General features: G+C 42.0%; 1 protein-coding gene across 3 annotated transcripts; it reads left to right on the top strand.

Annotated features, from left to right (window-relative positions):
* Window positions 1-20: 20 nt before the first annotated feature.
* Orc6 (origin recognition complex subunit 6) lies at window positions 21-9,435 on the top strand. Of its 3 annotated transcripts, XM_029570537.1 has the most exons (8): window positions 21-256; window positions 918-1,047; window positions 2,425-2,588; window positions 3,631-3,720; window positions 5,971-6,083; window positions 6,790-6,858; window positions 7,869-7,982; window positions 8,343-8,482. In XM_029570537.1, coding segments are annotated over exons 1-8 (747 nt in total). In that variant the 5' UTR covers window positions 21-191; the 3' UTR covers window positions 8,345-8,482. The 3 variants fall into 3 exon arrangements, with proteins under 3 accessions (XP_029426397.1, XP_008845586.1, XP_029426398.1); XM_008847364.3 differs by lacking the exon at window positions 7,869-7,982 and having other exon boundaries at window positions 8,343-9,435; XM_029570538.1 differs by lacking the exon at window positions 7,869-7,982 and having other exon boundaries at window positions 49-368; window positions 8,343-9,435.
* Window positions 9,436-16,172: the final 6,737 nt, after the last annotated feature.

Here is a 16,172-nt window from a genome sequence, read left to right on the forward strand (position 1 = left end):
AAAGGAGGCGTCTATGGTTGAGGGCCTGAGAACCAGCCGCCGCGCTCGACCCGTGGTGCACATGCGCAGAAAGAAGGTCAGGATTGGTGTGTGAGACAGTCACAAGTCTTGTCCCAGCCAATCTGGACGCGCTAGGGGCGGATCCTGGCGCTCCACGCTCCGCTGCGCTTCCGCGCGCGTTTTTTCCGATTATGGCGTCTGAGATGATTCGCAACCTGGCTCCACGCCTGGGCCTTGCAGAGCCGGAGGTGCTGAGGTAAGTGTGGCCGTGCGTGCCGCCGAAGAGGGCCGTTAAAAGTGGGAGGATCTTTGCGAGAGCTTGTGGTTGGAAATGAAGCCACTGCAGCCAAGCCTACCTCAGCAGTCAGGTGAGGAAAGGGAAGGAAAAGAGCTCTTAAAATTTGTACATAGCACTCCGTAATCGTTAAAACAGCTGTTCTCGAAGTGTGGTCCTGAATCTGCGGCAAGGATGTCAGCTTGACACTTAACAGGAATAAAAATTCGTGCACCCGCCCACCCCAGGCCTACTGACTGGGGATGAAACCCAGAATCTGTTTTTACAATCCCCCAAAATTGAGAAACGCCCATTTAAAGGAAGAGAAGGAAAGACTATCTAATCTGACCTAATCTGCCTGCCTTTAATTGTTCAAGTAATGGTAGGAGGAAAGGGTTTTTTGGGGGGGCGGGGGGGTGAATTTACTTTTTAAAAGCACTTGAGCACTGTAAACTCTGGAGTCATTTTGGTCCTATCTTGCGAACTTCCCCTCTCCAAAGGATCTGCTTTTCATTCCCAGACCCAAATGAATTTGGACTGTAGTCAGGTTCAATATGAAGGCCACCAGGCTGTGTTCATTCTTTGCCAAAGAGTTGGGCAAACTTGAAACAATTTTAGTGAACATACTGCCTTTAATAACCAGGAAAGCAGAGGAGTACTTGCGACTGTCCCAAGTGAAGTGCTTTGGTTTGTCTGCACATACAACAGAAACCAGCAATGCGATCATATGCCTGGACCTTGCAGCTTCCTGTATGACGTGCCCCTTGGATAGGGTAAGGTTCCGTTGAATGTCTGAATAAGCCCAATACTGAAGCTTAACTATTGTGTTTTAATCTTCTGGTTGGTATCTTAGTTTCTTTTCCTGTTGTGATAAAATACCTTGGCAGAAGCAATTGAAGAGAGAAGGTTTATTTCAGCTCACAGTTCAAGGATACAGCCCATTGTGGCACAGAAATCAAGACAGTTTGAAGAGGCTGGTCCCATCACATCCACAAGCAGGAAGCAGAAAGCAGTGAATGTTTGTGCTCGGCTTACTCCTTTTTATACGCAGGATCTCAGCCCAGTTTATGGTAACACTCACAGTGGGCAGGTGTTCCCACCTCAGTTAACCTAACATTCAGGCAGGTACAGAGGCCCCTCTCCAAGGTGATTCTAGATCTCATCAAGTTAGACAGTTGAGATTAACCATCATAGGTGAACTAGACCCTGGTCAAAATCCTTAATGTTTTAGAATTTTCCTGGTGTTTCTCATATGTTATATAGATAACCTTTGGAATAATTTTGTTGGTTTAGCAATGTGTTCTGTAGTCTTTATTATCTAGTTTCCCTGTCTGTGTCTTTCTTAGAAACCAACGTCCATGCTCCTAAAGCACATACTTAAAAACCTAGGCATTTTTTACCCCAGTATCATAGTGGTTAGAAAAGCAGCTTTGGAGTCAGGAAGAAACACATGTTGAGACCAAATGTCAATACTATTTGCTGGCTCTATGAGCTATCCGTTTCTTCATAAAATAGGGATAAAAATGTTCATCTTAACTGGTTATTATGATTAAGCAATACACATATGTAATACACTTAACACAATACTTGTATCATAATGGGTGCATCCATTAAAGCTGTGTTTGCTTTCTGTGGCTATCAAATTCTCCAGTCTCTTACCCTGACCACAAGCAGTGATACTTAATGACTTGTAGCATTGTAAATGCAGCACTTTTCTGGAATTCTTTTCTGCCAAGTTCCTTTTCATCTTGCATGACACTGCCTTACTGTTACATCCTTTATGAAGCTCTCCTTGACTCCCCAGACAGTTGGTTTCCCACAGTGGTGGATTCTGTTTCCTTAGTTTCCTGCTCTCCCCCACATGCACCTTCTTCATTCTTCTCCCACTGCTTCCTTTATTCTTTTTTCCAGTAATTTGCACCATTGTTGAAAAATAAGTAACCATATATGTCTTGGCTATTTTGCACAGCTTAAACATATTGGAGCATTTACTTTTGAGCCTTTCTGTCTGAGTTCTTTTATAACAGCGATCTTCTTGATGTGATTATTGCTTTTTTTAATTAAATTATTAGTCTATAGTTACTATTTACTAAGTATTTAAGGGTACTAATATATTGAATTTAACAATTTCTGTGTTTTTCCTTTCAAAGGCTTATTTAATTAAACTTTCTGGTTTGAACAAGAAGATGTATCAGAGCTGTCTTAAATCTTTTGAGTGTTTGCTAGGGCTGAATTCAAATATCGGAATAAGAGACCTAGCTGTACAATTCAGCTGTACAGAAGCAGTGAACTTGGCTTCAAAGATGCTGCAAAGGTATGGATATATAGAACCTTAATTGAAAATTTACACTGATGGATGCAACAAAATTACCCAGTGTTCTGTTCTGGTTAGTTTTGTCTTTGTGTGTGTGTGACTAAAGATTAAACAATTTCGGTCTTAAAAAAATACCAAGATGCTAAAAGTGACAACATGATTATGTCGTACATTTTTTTTTTTAATGTGTATGAGTGTATTGCCTGCATTTATGTAATGCAGTGCCTTCAGAGGTCAAAAGGCATTGGATTCGTCCAGAACTGGAGTTAGGGACGGTTGTTAGCTGCCATGTGGGTGCTGGGAATCGAACCCAGGTCTTCTTCAAGAGCAGCCAATGCTCTTAACCACTGAGCCATCTCTCCAGCCCCCTATGTCGTACATTTTAAAAACATATTTCTGCGATCTGGAGAGATGACTCAGAGGTTAAGAGTACTTACTATTGCAGAGGACCAAGTTCAGTTTTCAGTACCCACATAGCAGTTCATAACTCTGCAATTCCAGTTCTAAGAGATCCAACACCCTCTTCTGGCCTCTATGGACACCAGGTACACAGGTAGTACACATACATGTAGGCAAACACACATGAATTTTGGTTGATTGGTTCGTTGATTGATTGGGTTTTTTTGAGACAAATTCTCCTTGTGTAGCCCTAATTGGCCTGAAACTTGCTATGTAGACCAGGCTGGTCTCAAAGTTAACAGAGATCCACTTGCCTCTGCCTCCCCATTTTGGGCTATATAGTGAGACCTGTCTTAAAAAAAAATTCAGGCCTGGAGAGATGGCTCAGTGGTTAAGAACACTGACTGCTCTTGCAGAGGACCCAGGTTCAATTCCCAGCAGTCACATGGCAGCTAACAACCATGTATAACTCCAGTTCCTGAGAAATCTGACGCCCTCCTCTAACCTCCGTGAGCATTGCACAACACAGGTGCACTTACACACATGCAGGCAATATTCTCATACACAAAAAATAAACATAATAAATATTTTTTAAAAATACTGTTTTCTGACCAGTAATTCCACAAACACTGCTATCTCCTAGCTATGAGTCCAGTCTTCCCCAGACCCAGCAAGCAGATCTTGACTTATCCAGGCCACTTTTCACCACGGCTGCACTACTTTCAGCATGCAAGTAAGTCGGGGGAGGGGGGGTTGGTTTGTGACAGGATCTTGCTTACCTAAAAGTCACTGTGTGACCTAAACTGGCCTTAAATTCCTGATGATCCTCCTGCCTCTGCAAATTACAGGCTTGCATGTGCTAGTGTGCCAGTACACCCAACTAGTCTAAATGTTCTTTTATTATTCAGAAATGTTGCCAATTTATAAGTGAGTTTTCATTCTTGAAAACAAAACATTTCTGGGACTAGAGAGAGCTCACTGGTTAAGAGCACAGACTGCTCTTGCAGAGGACCGGGATTCAATTCCCAGTACCCACATGGCAGCTAACAACCATCCATAACTACAGTTCCAGGGGAGTTTGATGCTTTCTTCTGACATCTATGGCATTGTATATACATGCAGACAATATATACATAAAAATAATAAATAAAGTATTTAAAAATATTCTATAATTTAACTGATTTCAACTTCGAGCATTAGGATTTGTGACCAAGTTATTAAATTCTCATTTAACCCATAATATAGCTGACAACTTACAAATAGTGTTTCAAGAAGTTCATTTGCCAAGTGCAATGTGTATGTAAACTAGGTATTCTAATGTTAGAGTCTGCTTTTTTGTAAGTGATGAAATCTGTCAGAACAATGGTCATTTGTTTTTAAGTGCTACCTGGGGGCTGGAGAGATGGCTCAATGGTTAAGAGCACTGACTGCTCTTGCAGAGGACCCAGGTTCAGTTTCCAGTACCCACATGACAGCTACAACCATCTGTAACTCCAGTTCCCGGAGATCTGACACCCTCTTCTGGCCTCCATGGGCATGGTGCACATGGGTACACTTACATTGGAGGGTGGGGGAAAGCATTCAATATACATTAAATAAATAAGCAAAGCCAGGTGTGGTGGCGCACAGCTTTGATCCCAGCAGAGGCAGGTGGATTTCTATGAGTTCAAGGCCAGCCTGGTCTACATAACAAATTCCAGGCCAGCTTGGGCTACAGGGAGACCCTGTCTCAAAAATAAATAAATAATAAATGCAAAATACTACCTGCAACTGTTCTTCATTGATTTATAAAATATTGCTTGGATAAATTCTTACATCTGAATCATTAAAATGTGAGTTATCTATGTATAAACTGAAATATTACCATAAATACTAATAATTTTTGATATCTTTGAATTTGTATTTTTTCACCTTGCCAGAAAACTTTCTAGGAAAAAATGTAGTAGACTATTAAAAAATAGATTTCTCAGGGCTGGAGAGAAGGCTCTGCTCTTGCAGAGGACCTGGGTTTGAATCCCAGCACCCATACAGCAGCTAGCAACCATCCCCAACTCCAGTTTCAGGGGATCCGACATCCTCTCCTGACCTTCGCAGGCATTGCATGATATGGGTGCACTTAAGACATGCAGGCAATACACTCATACACACAAAATAAAAATAAATAGTAATAAAAAAATAGATTTCTCACTCTAGCCACTAATTTTCCTGTATTTGACTCTATTAGCAACATACTTAGGAGTGCTTGTCTTTCATAGAAACGTCCCTTTAATATTGGTTAGGTGTGTGTGTGTAGCGAGGGAATATGGCTGATACTGCAGAAAACTGAAAATAGTCCAAGTCCATTTCTGAAACTACATTACACTAATCAAGAAAGGTCTAAACAGATCTATTATCCTGAATAAGAACTTCGTTTTGTGGTGGCTTATTATTATTTATTGTTACAGAGGTATATGAGCAGGATTTGGGCTTTGGGAATGGTGCAAAGAGATAGGATGCTGTTGTATAAATAAAAGCATTCATCATAAAAGTGAGTTGAACAATTAAAGATTCTCATTCTGCAAATAACATCTGAAAGGCATGAAGCTTTATAGATGTCTTTATTGCACTGTTTATTGCAGAACAGATGCATTTTAGCTCTCAATCTAATAAGTAAAGAGCTTTAAAAAGTAAATTTGCGAGCCGGGCGTGGTGATGCACACCTGTAGTCCCAGCACTTGGGAGGCAGAGGCAGGCAGATCTCTGTGAGTTCAAGGCCAGCCTGGTCTACATAGTGAGTTCCAGGACTGCTGGGAGACCTTGCTTTAAAAAGACAAATAAATAAATAAATAAATAAATTTGCATGATTCTAGCTAGTGACATTTAGGATCAAGTAAAAAGCAGTTGGAGAATCTTAATAAAACATGGGCAAAAAAGTAGTAAGTTTATAATCTGATTGGTTTGACAAGAAAACTACTTGTAAAGCAACTTGTGGATTCTTTTGTAGAATTCTAAAGCTAAAAGTTGATAAAACCAAAATGATAACTACATCTGGAGTGAAAAAAGCTATACTCGATCGACTGTGTAAGCAGTTAGAGAAGATTGGGCAGCATATCAACAGTGAGTATTCTGTAGTTTGAGAACATCTCATTTGAAAATGTGGACTTGCTGATACATTGAAAAATGCTGATTTATTATTTAGTGTAGGCCAGATACATTTTTAGTGAGAAAACTGGTGTTTCTACAAGTAATTTAGTAACCTAAAAAAAAAGATTCCACAGAATGTCTAGAAAACAGATTCTTTAAGAAACTCCAGTATTAGCTAGGCATTGTGCATTGTGGTTTAATCCTGGCACTCAAGATGCAGAGGCAGGCAGATCTCTGAGTTTGAGGCCAGCCAATGCTATATTGTTTTTGAGAGCCTATCTCTAAAAGAAAGAGAAAAGCCCAAGGTTAAATGCCAACTGCTGTATTAGGGTAGTTAAGATAGAAGTGGTTTTCAAGCCTGACGGGAGGTAACAAGAAAAGAGTTGCCAGGCTAGATGGTACACACCCAGCACTCAAAAGGCAGAGGCAGGCAAATCTCTGAGATCAAGGGCAGCCTGTTCTACATACTGAGTTCCAGGCCAGCCTGGGCTGCAGAAAGACCCTGTCTCAAAAAGACAAAAAATGAGAGAGAGAGAGAGATTGATTATTTGCCTTTTCCTTCCATAGATTAGTCCTCCAGGATACTTAATTTTTGTGATAAAACTAGAGACCTGTATGCCCAAATACTAAAATTGAAAATAGAAAAATTAACTTTTATCACTTTTTTCTTTCCTGAAAGGAGAGTCTGGAGATTTAGCTAGTCCAATACTGAAGAAAAAGAAAGCAGTGGATGAACCATCAGCAAATGGTAGGGCCTCACCAACACACTGTACTGATACTGAAATTCATGCAGTATGATTACTTCAGTGAACAAGCTTATGATGTGTGCCCTAGAGAAAATCCTGACCACTAATTACTTGATAAGACCCATTTTCCAAGCCAGGCGTGGTTGTGCACACCTGTAATCCCAGCATTTGGAAGGTAGACCCAAGAGGGTTGCTGCAAGTTCAAGGCCAGCTTGGTCTACATAGTGAGTTCCAGGCCAGCATGGGCTACATAGCAATATCCTGCCTTAAAACAACAAAAACAACCCTTTAAGCAATAATTAGTAGAACAGAGGTGTTACTGAGGGCTAGAGAGATGGCTCAGCATTTGAGAACACTCACTACTCTTGGAGAGGACCTGGGTTTGTTCCCAGCACCCTTATCAGGTGACTCACAAGCACATGTGACTCCAGTTCCAAGGGATCTAACACCCTCTTCTGACCTCCAAAGACACTGTAGCCATGTGGTGCACTTAGTTACATGCAAGCAAAACACTCATAGACATAAAGTATAAATGAATAAATCTAAGAATGTATCTGAGGTGATTAAAGGAAAAATACATATTCTTAAAAAAAATTTTTTTTAAATGTGTGCTGTCTGAAGCTAAACTGCCTGAGTTCAAATCCTGTTTTGCTACTGTTATAATCTTTAGACAAATAAACAGTTTGAGCACAAACTGACTCATGAATTGAGCAGCATCAAACCCAAAATAGGTTTAAAGAAATCATACCTTATAGACTTGACTTAGAAGCAGAGCAGATGGGCAAAGCTATTCATTTGCCATATTTAAGCATGGTCTAATGGGAGGTCCCTACTAGTATGACCAATTAGATGACTGTTTGCAATTGTCTCGTTTTTGTTGTTTTGCTTTTGCTACAAATATATTTCTAAATTAAGTTCCAGTTTGCTTACATAAGAAATAAGAACTCCAACTACAAAGACAATCTCACATTAATGGCCTCTTTTTATTTTCTTGACCACCACTGTGAAAAAGCTACACAATTTGCATGTGAGTGCACCCGTGTCAAGCAATTCCCAATGCCTGTGCGGGTCAGAGAAGGCATTGGATTCCCTGGAACTGAAGTTACAGACAGTTGTTATCCACCATGTGAGTGCTGGGATTTGAACCCGGGTCCTCTGCGAGAGCAGTTAGTGCTCTTAGCTGCTGAGCCATCTCTCCAGTCCCTTAATTTCTTAATCTATAAAATGTGATTAATATTAAGACTCACTTCATAAGGTAGATGTGGAGTTCACTGAGATACTATTTAACTATTATTAGATGTCTTGGAATGCTTAGCACATGCATTCTTTTAGCATATGCAAAAGAGAAAAGTCATAGCTGCAATTTTTATATTTCTTCTATCTTATTCTCTATTACCTTAATTGAAGTAGATAATTTCACAATATACTTCTTTATGTCATTTGTAAACATGAGTTTGAAATTACTTTTGCTAACTTTCTCTCATAGAAATAGAGAGGGTGGTAGAGACCCAACATAAACCACAAAAAGATGAAGATTGGACACAAGATTATGAAGAGTGGAAAAGGACAATTTTGGAAAATGCTGCCAGTGCTCAAAGGACTACAGCAGAGTGACTTCCATTTTATTACTGTGAGCACTGGAATTTGTTTAGACTTACAACAGAAAATACTGAGGATTGTCTCAATAGCAAAGAAGCTAGGCTTGGAGCCAAGTTCTGAGGCATGCACTGGCACCTCACATGAAATATCAGTTGACCATAGTGCCTACCATAGACTCATTTCTTCTTAGGTCTGTTCTCTGCTACAGTATGGAATTGGAACTGTTTTGCTTCTCTGTGTTAAGCTTAAGGCAGCCTCCTGACTTAACCAAGAATGTAAATTTCAAGCTGAAAGGAGTCTCATAGATTTTGTTTTTGTGTTTTTAAATTTCACTAAATCAATATGTCATACAGCCTAAGTTAAATGTTATTTTTATATGTATTTGAGTTGTAGTTGTCATCAGCTTTAAGTACTCCTTATTAGGCCAAAATCTATGTCTACTCAAGCAGAAAAAAAGTTCCAAGTTCCTGTATACTGAGCTTCAGTACTCTCTAGAACCCAAACTTGAATCAGAATTCCTGGCTATGAGACTCACCTAGCTTAGGCACTCACAGCTACTCACATGAACAAACTAACTTTTATACATACCATCTATAAATTAGGAATAAAGATGTTACTACTGTGGCTAAGGATGTGACTCAGTTGGTAGAGTGGCTGCCTGTCCTGCATGAAACCCTGGGTTTGATCCCCAGCACTGTATTAAACTAGATACGGTATACCCCTGTATCCCAGCACTTGGGAGGTAAAAGCAGGAAAATGAGATAGATGTTCAAAATCATCCTCAGCTACATAATGAGTTTGGAGCCAGCCTGGGATACATGAGAACCCGTCTCAAAGAAAAAGAGTTAAAAAAAAAAAAAAAATGATACTACTGGATAGAATTGCTGGAAGGAACATCAAACCCAATACATGAAAGCATCTAATACAATATCTACTATGAAGAAATACTGAGTAAATATTAGACTATCTGGAAATGCTTACAGACAGAGGCCTAATAATAAATTACACATTAGAACCATATTATAAAACAAGGAATGCACCAAAGTTGATTTTCTTTGATAGCCATACACTGAAAAAAGTAACCCTAGTAAATACTGTTTAACACTATAGACAAGGACCTTTATAGATATTAAAAGGCTTTTAGGGACATCATGTCAGGGATGATTTTAACTAAAATTAAGGTTATTTGATTGCTATACTCTGATTATCAAATGTCCCTCAAAGGCTCATGTATTGAAGGTTTGGTCCCCAATGCAGCAATCTTCAGACATAGGAACTTTTGAGAAGTGATTGGACTGTGAGTACTTATTTTAACCTCATCAGTTTCCTAATCCATTAATGGGTTCATAATTTGATAAGCTGAGTGGTAGAAGTGGGTTTATAACTTGATAGGGAGATGATAGAAACTAAGAAGATAGGACCTATTTGAAGGGAATACGTCATTTGGGGAGGCTACCTTGGCTTCTTTTTCCCTATTTTTTGCCTCCTCTCCACCCCCCCATCTCTGCTTCCTGTTCACCACTGGGTGAGCAACTTTCCTTAATCTCATGTTTCCTATGAGCCAAATTACCATAAACTGAAACCATGAGCTACAATAAATTTTTACTCCCGAGTTTTTAGGTATTTTGTCACAGTGACAACTAACACAATGCCAAATATTTTCAGGATGAACTATAATTGTATCCAAATTTTTAAAATCTATTCAGCATGCCAGTGGTTGCCATTCTGGTATGGATGGAGGAGGGCACATGGGACCCCATAGGTAGCTGGGGAGATATCGGCAATTAATGGCTCCTGAGGGTCGGGGGTCATTTTTCTTCAGCAGTATAGCCACTGGTAAGTTGTCCATGATCTAATTAAACATGGGTTACTGTGGTGGTTTGAATGAGAAATAGCCCCAACAGGCACAAGTATTTGAACACTTGATCCCTGCTTGGTGGCACTGTTTGGGCTGGTCATGGAACCTTTATGAGGTGCAGCCTTGCTGGAGGAAGCATATCACTGGGGGTGGGCTTTGAGAGTTCATAGCCTTGACCCACTTTCATTATAAATACACCCTCTGCTTGTGTTTGTGGTTGAAGATGTGATCTCTGTTTCCTGATCCAGTGGCCTGGATGCCTGCCATGTATCCCCCAAATATATCCCCCACTATTATGGATTCCCCCTCTGGAGCCATAAGCTAAAACAAACCTTCCTTTTGTAAGTTGCCTTGGTCACAGCAACAGAAAAATAATGAACACAGTTACCATCAGGGGGAGGACATGAAAGTAGGAGACATGTTAGGAAGAAGGATTCCAGAGGGAGTGGGAGAGAAACGAGAAGAATGGGGTGAATATGACCAAAATACATTACATACATGTCTGAAATTGTCCAGGAATAAATAAAATGTAAAATTAAAAGGAGAGTGGGGTCTGGAGACATGGTTCAGCGGTTATGATAATTGCCTGCTTGCTCTTACAGAGGATGTGAATTTGATTCCCAGCCCTCAGGCAGCTCACAACTGCCTGTAACTTCAGTTCCAGGGGATCCAACACCCTGTGGCCTCCTCTAGTACCTGCATGCACATAAACTCAAGCAGGGATACACATACATGAATAAAAATATTTACAAAAATTAATAGCGGTTGCCTTTTATTTGGTACAAATGATGAGTGGTATCTGCCTCATAGCTGGAGTGGCTACTACTGATTTACCTTCTCTCCTTTGCCTTTAATTCTAGAAGATAATCTAGCAAGCTAAAGCTGAACACACATACACATACACAATCAAATGATCCCAACATAGGCATAGTATCTGGGGAATGAATATGAGCTTTTCAACCACACAAGCTTGGAATTGAATTCTGACTCTACAACTTACCAATGAGAAAACATCAATACTTAATAATCTCCATTTCCTTATTTATAAAATAGAAATATCTGTCCAGTGAGGATTAAAATCAATATTTGTGAAGGGCGTGGTGCTTAAAAGGTGTTACTAGCCAGAGGCAGAGTGAGAGGCAGGTTGATCTCTGAGATCAAGGCCAACCTGGTCTATACCTGGTCTACATAGTTCCAGGTTGGCTGGGGCTAGGGAGATCCTGTCAAAAAAAAAAAAAAAAAAGTTACTGAATAGTGGCTAGCTTTGCTACCATAATCTAAAATGGATTTATGGATTTATGGACATTTTAAGAAAGTATTTAGGAACAGTGGTTAAGAGCTCTGACTGCTCTTGCAGAGGACCAGGGCTGGATTCCCAGCACATACATGGTGGCTAACAACTGTAGTTGCAGTTCTAAGGGAATCTGATGCCCTCTTCTGACTTCCACAGGCATTGCATGACATGGGTGCACTTAAACAGACAATACACTCATACACAAAATAATTTTTTTTTAAATGAAAATTTTTGTATTTTGAGAAAGTCTCATTTAGCCCATGTTGGCCTCAAACTCTTATGTAGCCAAGGATGACCTTGAACTTTTGATCCTATCTCCTCCAGAGTGCTGTAATTACAGATGTTCGGTGTAAACCACGTTATAACTATGCCTAAATAAACAGCCTGAGTGGGGTGTGGTGGCACATACCTTTAATCCCAGCACTCAGGAAGCAGAGGCAAGTGGATCTCTGTGAGTTCAAGACTAGCCTGGTGTACATAGCGAGTTCCAGGCCAGCTGGGGCTACCAGGAGACCCTGTCTTAAAAAAAAATATTGGTGGTTCTTGCAGAAGACCTGGGTTCAAATCCCAGCACCCACAAAGCAGCTAACACCTGTCTGTAATTCCAGTCCCAGGGGATTCAACAGCCTCTTCTGACCTCCGTGGGCATTGCACAACACAGGTGCACTTACCTACATGCAGGCAATATATGCATACACATAAAAATAATAGAAAAAAAGAAACAGCCTCTTAGCATCTGTTTTAAGGCCAAGAGTGTGCCCAAACTGCTGAGCACCTGTTCAGATGTCTCTCAGAATTGTGCTCCTAAACAGAAATTTTGCTCATTCTTGTATTGAAACAGTATCTCCAGCATGAAATGCAGTAGAAGTCAGGGCCCATCTTATCAGAGAATCTTGCCCTTTGATCCCTAGGTATAGAATTCTCTCTCTCTCTCTCTCTCTCTCTCTCTCTCTCTCTCTCTCTATCTATCTATCTCATTCATCTTTTCAAGAGTTGAAATTAAGCTATTTCCTTTTGATCCTTGTCCTCTCTTCTCCACACACAATTTCTTTTCATTGTAATCCACAGCTGAACACTCAGAGTGATTTATTCTCAGCACTTGGACCAGCTATGAATTTACTACTCCCACTGCAAAAAGAAGCTTCTTTAATCAAAAATGAAAGCACAAATCTGTGGGAGACAGGCTTGAGCCTAGGGTGATATTGCAACTGTCAGGGTCACGTGGTTTCCAGGAATCCAGGCTCTGTCATCTGAAACCCAGTATGCTAATGAGGCATCCTACCCTCTATTCTGTGATAGGACATTAAGCCTGCTATGCTAATAGGATGCTAATAAGGTATCCTACTTGCTGTGTTGTGATTGGACCACTATCCCTATATAAGCTTGTGCCTTCCTGCAATAAACCAGACCTGTGTCACTGAACCTGGTCTCCTGTGTCTGAATGTGGCTCTGCTGACAGTCTCCTCACCAGCCCTGGGGTCTGGGACTGGGCAGAAGCAGCAATGACAGGAGACAGCACAGGGCAAGCAAAAGAGCTGCCTCAGCACCAGGCGAGCAGAAGAGTGGCCTCAGCCCAGGGCGAGTGGAGGAGCAGCCTCGACGACCGTGAGAACGAAGGAGCGGCTGCCGCTGGCAGTGACTGCAGCTAGAGCCCAACATGGGGCACGAAGCCTCCTGCCCCACGGAGCTGTAACACACTGAGCTGTAACACTCGGGGCTCCCAATGCCCTCTTCGCCAGTGATTCTTCCATGGGTGCTCGCCGCTTTCATTCTTCTGGCTCACAGTCTTTGGTTTGGCGTTTTGTTCCTGTCTCCACCAATTGTCTTCCTGAACGGCTCCTGAGTCCTTCTGGGTACGTCTTGCAGGGTGAGTGACCTCCAGTATGGGGAATAGTTATCCAGCTGCTGCCGGCCCCCGTGCTGCTGCACTGCTTTCTCTCCTCAGGAGTAGGCAAATTAGGGTAATAGAGAAAGAAGTAACTAAGGTATTAGATGAAGTGCTAGCTCTTGTTCCTTGGTTTACAGATTCCTGCTGTTGGGATCCAGAGCAATGGGCTTGTGTGCTACTCATGGCCAGGAAGAGAGAAGTCAGGGAGGGGCGTCCATTATCTGGGCTGTTCTACCCCATTGTGACTACCATTCTGGCCTCGCTTCGGGGAATTCCCCCCGATGCCCCTAAGCAGAATAATCTCATACTAAAAAACATAGATAAACAAATAAAGCAACAGGATAGTGGGGACAGCCTGTCCCAGACATTTCCAGTCAAAACCAAACTAACTGATTTCTCCTCTGATGTGGAAACAATGACTGCTGATAATGAGGTAAAAAAATGAGAAATTAGGGTCCAAGGGCCCCCTGATGAAAAACAGGAAGTCAAGATTGCCCCTGCCCTGCCATTACGGGGCAGTGGCTACCCTCTGCCGTCTTGTATTGGCTCTGATGAAAAAACGGGAAGTTAAGGCGTTCTCCGCTCCGCCATTATGGGGCAATGGCTACTTTCTGCCATCTTGCACTAGCTCTAAGGAAGTGTCCCCCCAGTCTATCTACCCCTCCCCTCCAGAGGAGGACCAGAAGCCCTTCCCACCTAGGCCCTTCCCTATGATACAATGGGTGATTTTCCACAGTTTTTCCTGGTTACTGTCAATCAGGGACTACAGAACCCTAATGTCTGGAATCCATATTCTAATGATACTTTAAAAAAGCTGCATAAGGCAGCCATTGAGGATGGCATTCATTACCCTTGGTTTGGTCAGCTATTAGATACAATCAGCCGTGTGGCCAACACCCCCTGTGACTGGCAGAATATTGCCCATGCCTGTCTACAGGGAGGTGATTTTCTCATGGAAGGCTGCTTATCAGGACGAATGAAAACAGGCAGAGCACAATAGAAATTCCAATGTTCAAAACATTGGGTTTGACACCTTGGTGGGACATGGCACTTTTGAAACCCCACAAGCCCAGGCACAGGGACCTCCTCACTACTTTGAACAAGTGCAGCTTTGTGTGCTCCATGCTTTCCAAAGTATGGCAGCCCGTGAGGATACCAAGTTAACCAGATTGATGCAAAAACAAGGTGAGCCTTTCTCTGACTTTGTTGAAAGATGCCAACAAAGCATTAATAGGAAAATCAGCCATCGGGGGGCAGCAGATGCTTTGCTCAAGAATCTTGAATATGAAGGCTGCTCTACAGAGTGTTGCCTTGCCATAGGACCTGTTAGACACAAAGATGTCTCTGAATGGATTCTGACCTGTCAGGATATTGGGATTGCTTGAGCTCATGCCACGGCTCTCACTGAGGCACTGGCTGCTCACAAGCCACAGGCCGAGATGGACAGAGGCAAATGTTGGGTCTGTGGAGGACAAGGTCATTGGTCTCGCACCTGCCCTAACAAGATCTGGCAGATGGACATCACTCACTTCCCTTCCTTTGGCAAGTTCAAATATATCCATCATATTATTGGCACCTATTGTTAACGCAAGGGCAAGGCTATGCTTGTGTCTTTCCAGATAATGTTCCAGCCCCCATTTGGATCCCAGCCCAGAACATCAGAATTGCCTGTGACAGAAAACCTCCCTCCACAAACACCGACCCCGGAGATGGCAGCCCTGACCCTGGAGGAAGCAACACACCTCTCAACCACCGAGAGACCAACCCAATATTGCAGACAATGAAAGCCACCAACCTAGGGAGACCTCAAAGATCTCTCTTAACAAAAAGAGACATTAGCTAAGTCCTCAATCTAGAGGAAAACCTTTGTCTATGTTCCTTATTATTTATGTTATCAGTATTGTTAACTCTCAAGCTCTAGCGACTCTTGTTAACCCCCACTAACCCGTCAACCTAACTTGACAGATTATTAATGCAGCCAATGAAAAGGAGGTAAATTCCATGCAAAAATCTACACCCCCTGGCCAATGGTTCCCTGAACTACAGATGTACCATGCTCCTGTCTGCCTTAGCTATTCCCCTTATTATACTAACTCTTCTCCTGATGTTTGGACCCTGCATTGTTAATTTTGTTAAGGCTAGTTCAGTCAGCTGTTGCCACCCTGCATTGTTAATTTTGTTCAGTTAGCTGTTGCCCCACCTCCAGATCTTGACCAACCTATAATTGGCCTCCGACGAGTTTCAACAAAATTTTTGACCTCTGAGGAGGCCTTTAAACAAGCCAATACTGGATGTACTGCCTCTCCCTCTGCCAAACCACACAAAGGGACCCACCCTTCGAGGGCTGGTAGTCAATGACGGGTAACATCCTGACATACAGGACACCCTAAGACAGGCACATTCCATTATGCTTGGTGACCCTTGAGGTTGGGACAACAATGCTGAGGCAAAGAATCTCGACTCCCACTGGTTGGCATGGAGTTGGCACAACCTGCTCTTAAGGAAGCTCACCATCTTGAGGGAGGGGGCTCTTGATACAGTGACCCCCCCGAGTCACTGTACTTTGCCTTGATGTATCTTGACTGATATCAATATGCTATATACTTCACCTTTAAAAATAAAAAAAGGGGGAGATGTGGGCTTGAGTCTAGGGTGATATTGCAACTGTTACGGTCAT

The sequence above is a fragment of the Nannospalax galili genome, unplaced genomic scaffold (genome assembly GCF_000622305.1).
Source record: "Nannospalax galili isolate Female #2095 unplaced genomic scaffold, S.galili_v1.0 scaffold403, whole genome shotgun sequence".
In the NCBI taxonomy this organism is placed as follows: Eukaryota; Metazoa; Chordata; class Mammalia; order Rodentia; family Spalacidae; genus Nannospalax; species Nannospalax galili.

Excerpts from the sequence above, each read along its gene's own strand:
- Orc6 (XM_008847364.3), top strand. The coding sequence starts at position 192 with ATGGCGTCTGAGATGATTCGCAACCTGGCTCCACGCCTGGGCCTTGCA. Across the intron at positions 6,084-6,789 it reads GATTGGGCAGCATATCAACA|GAGAGTCTGGAGATTTAGCT; the intron begins GTGAGTATTCTG and ends CTTTCCTGAAAG. Across the intron at positions 6,859-8,342 it reads GGATGAACCATCAGCAAATG|AAATAGAGAGGGTGGTAGAG; the intron begins GTAGGGCCTCAC and ends TTTCTCTCATAG.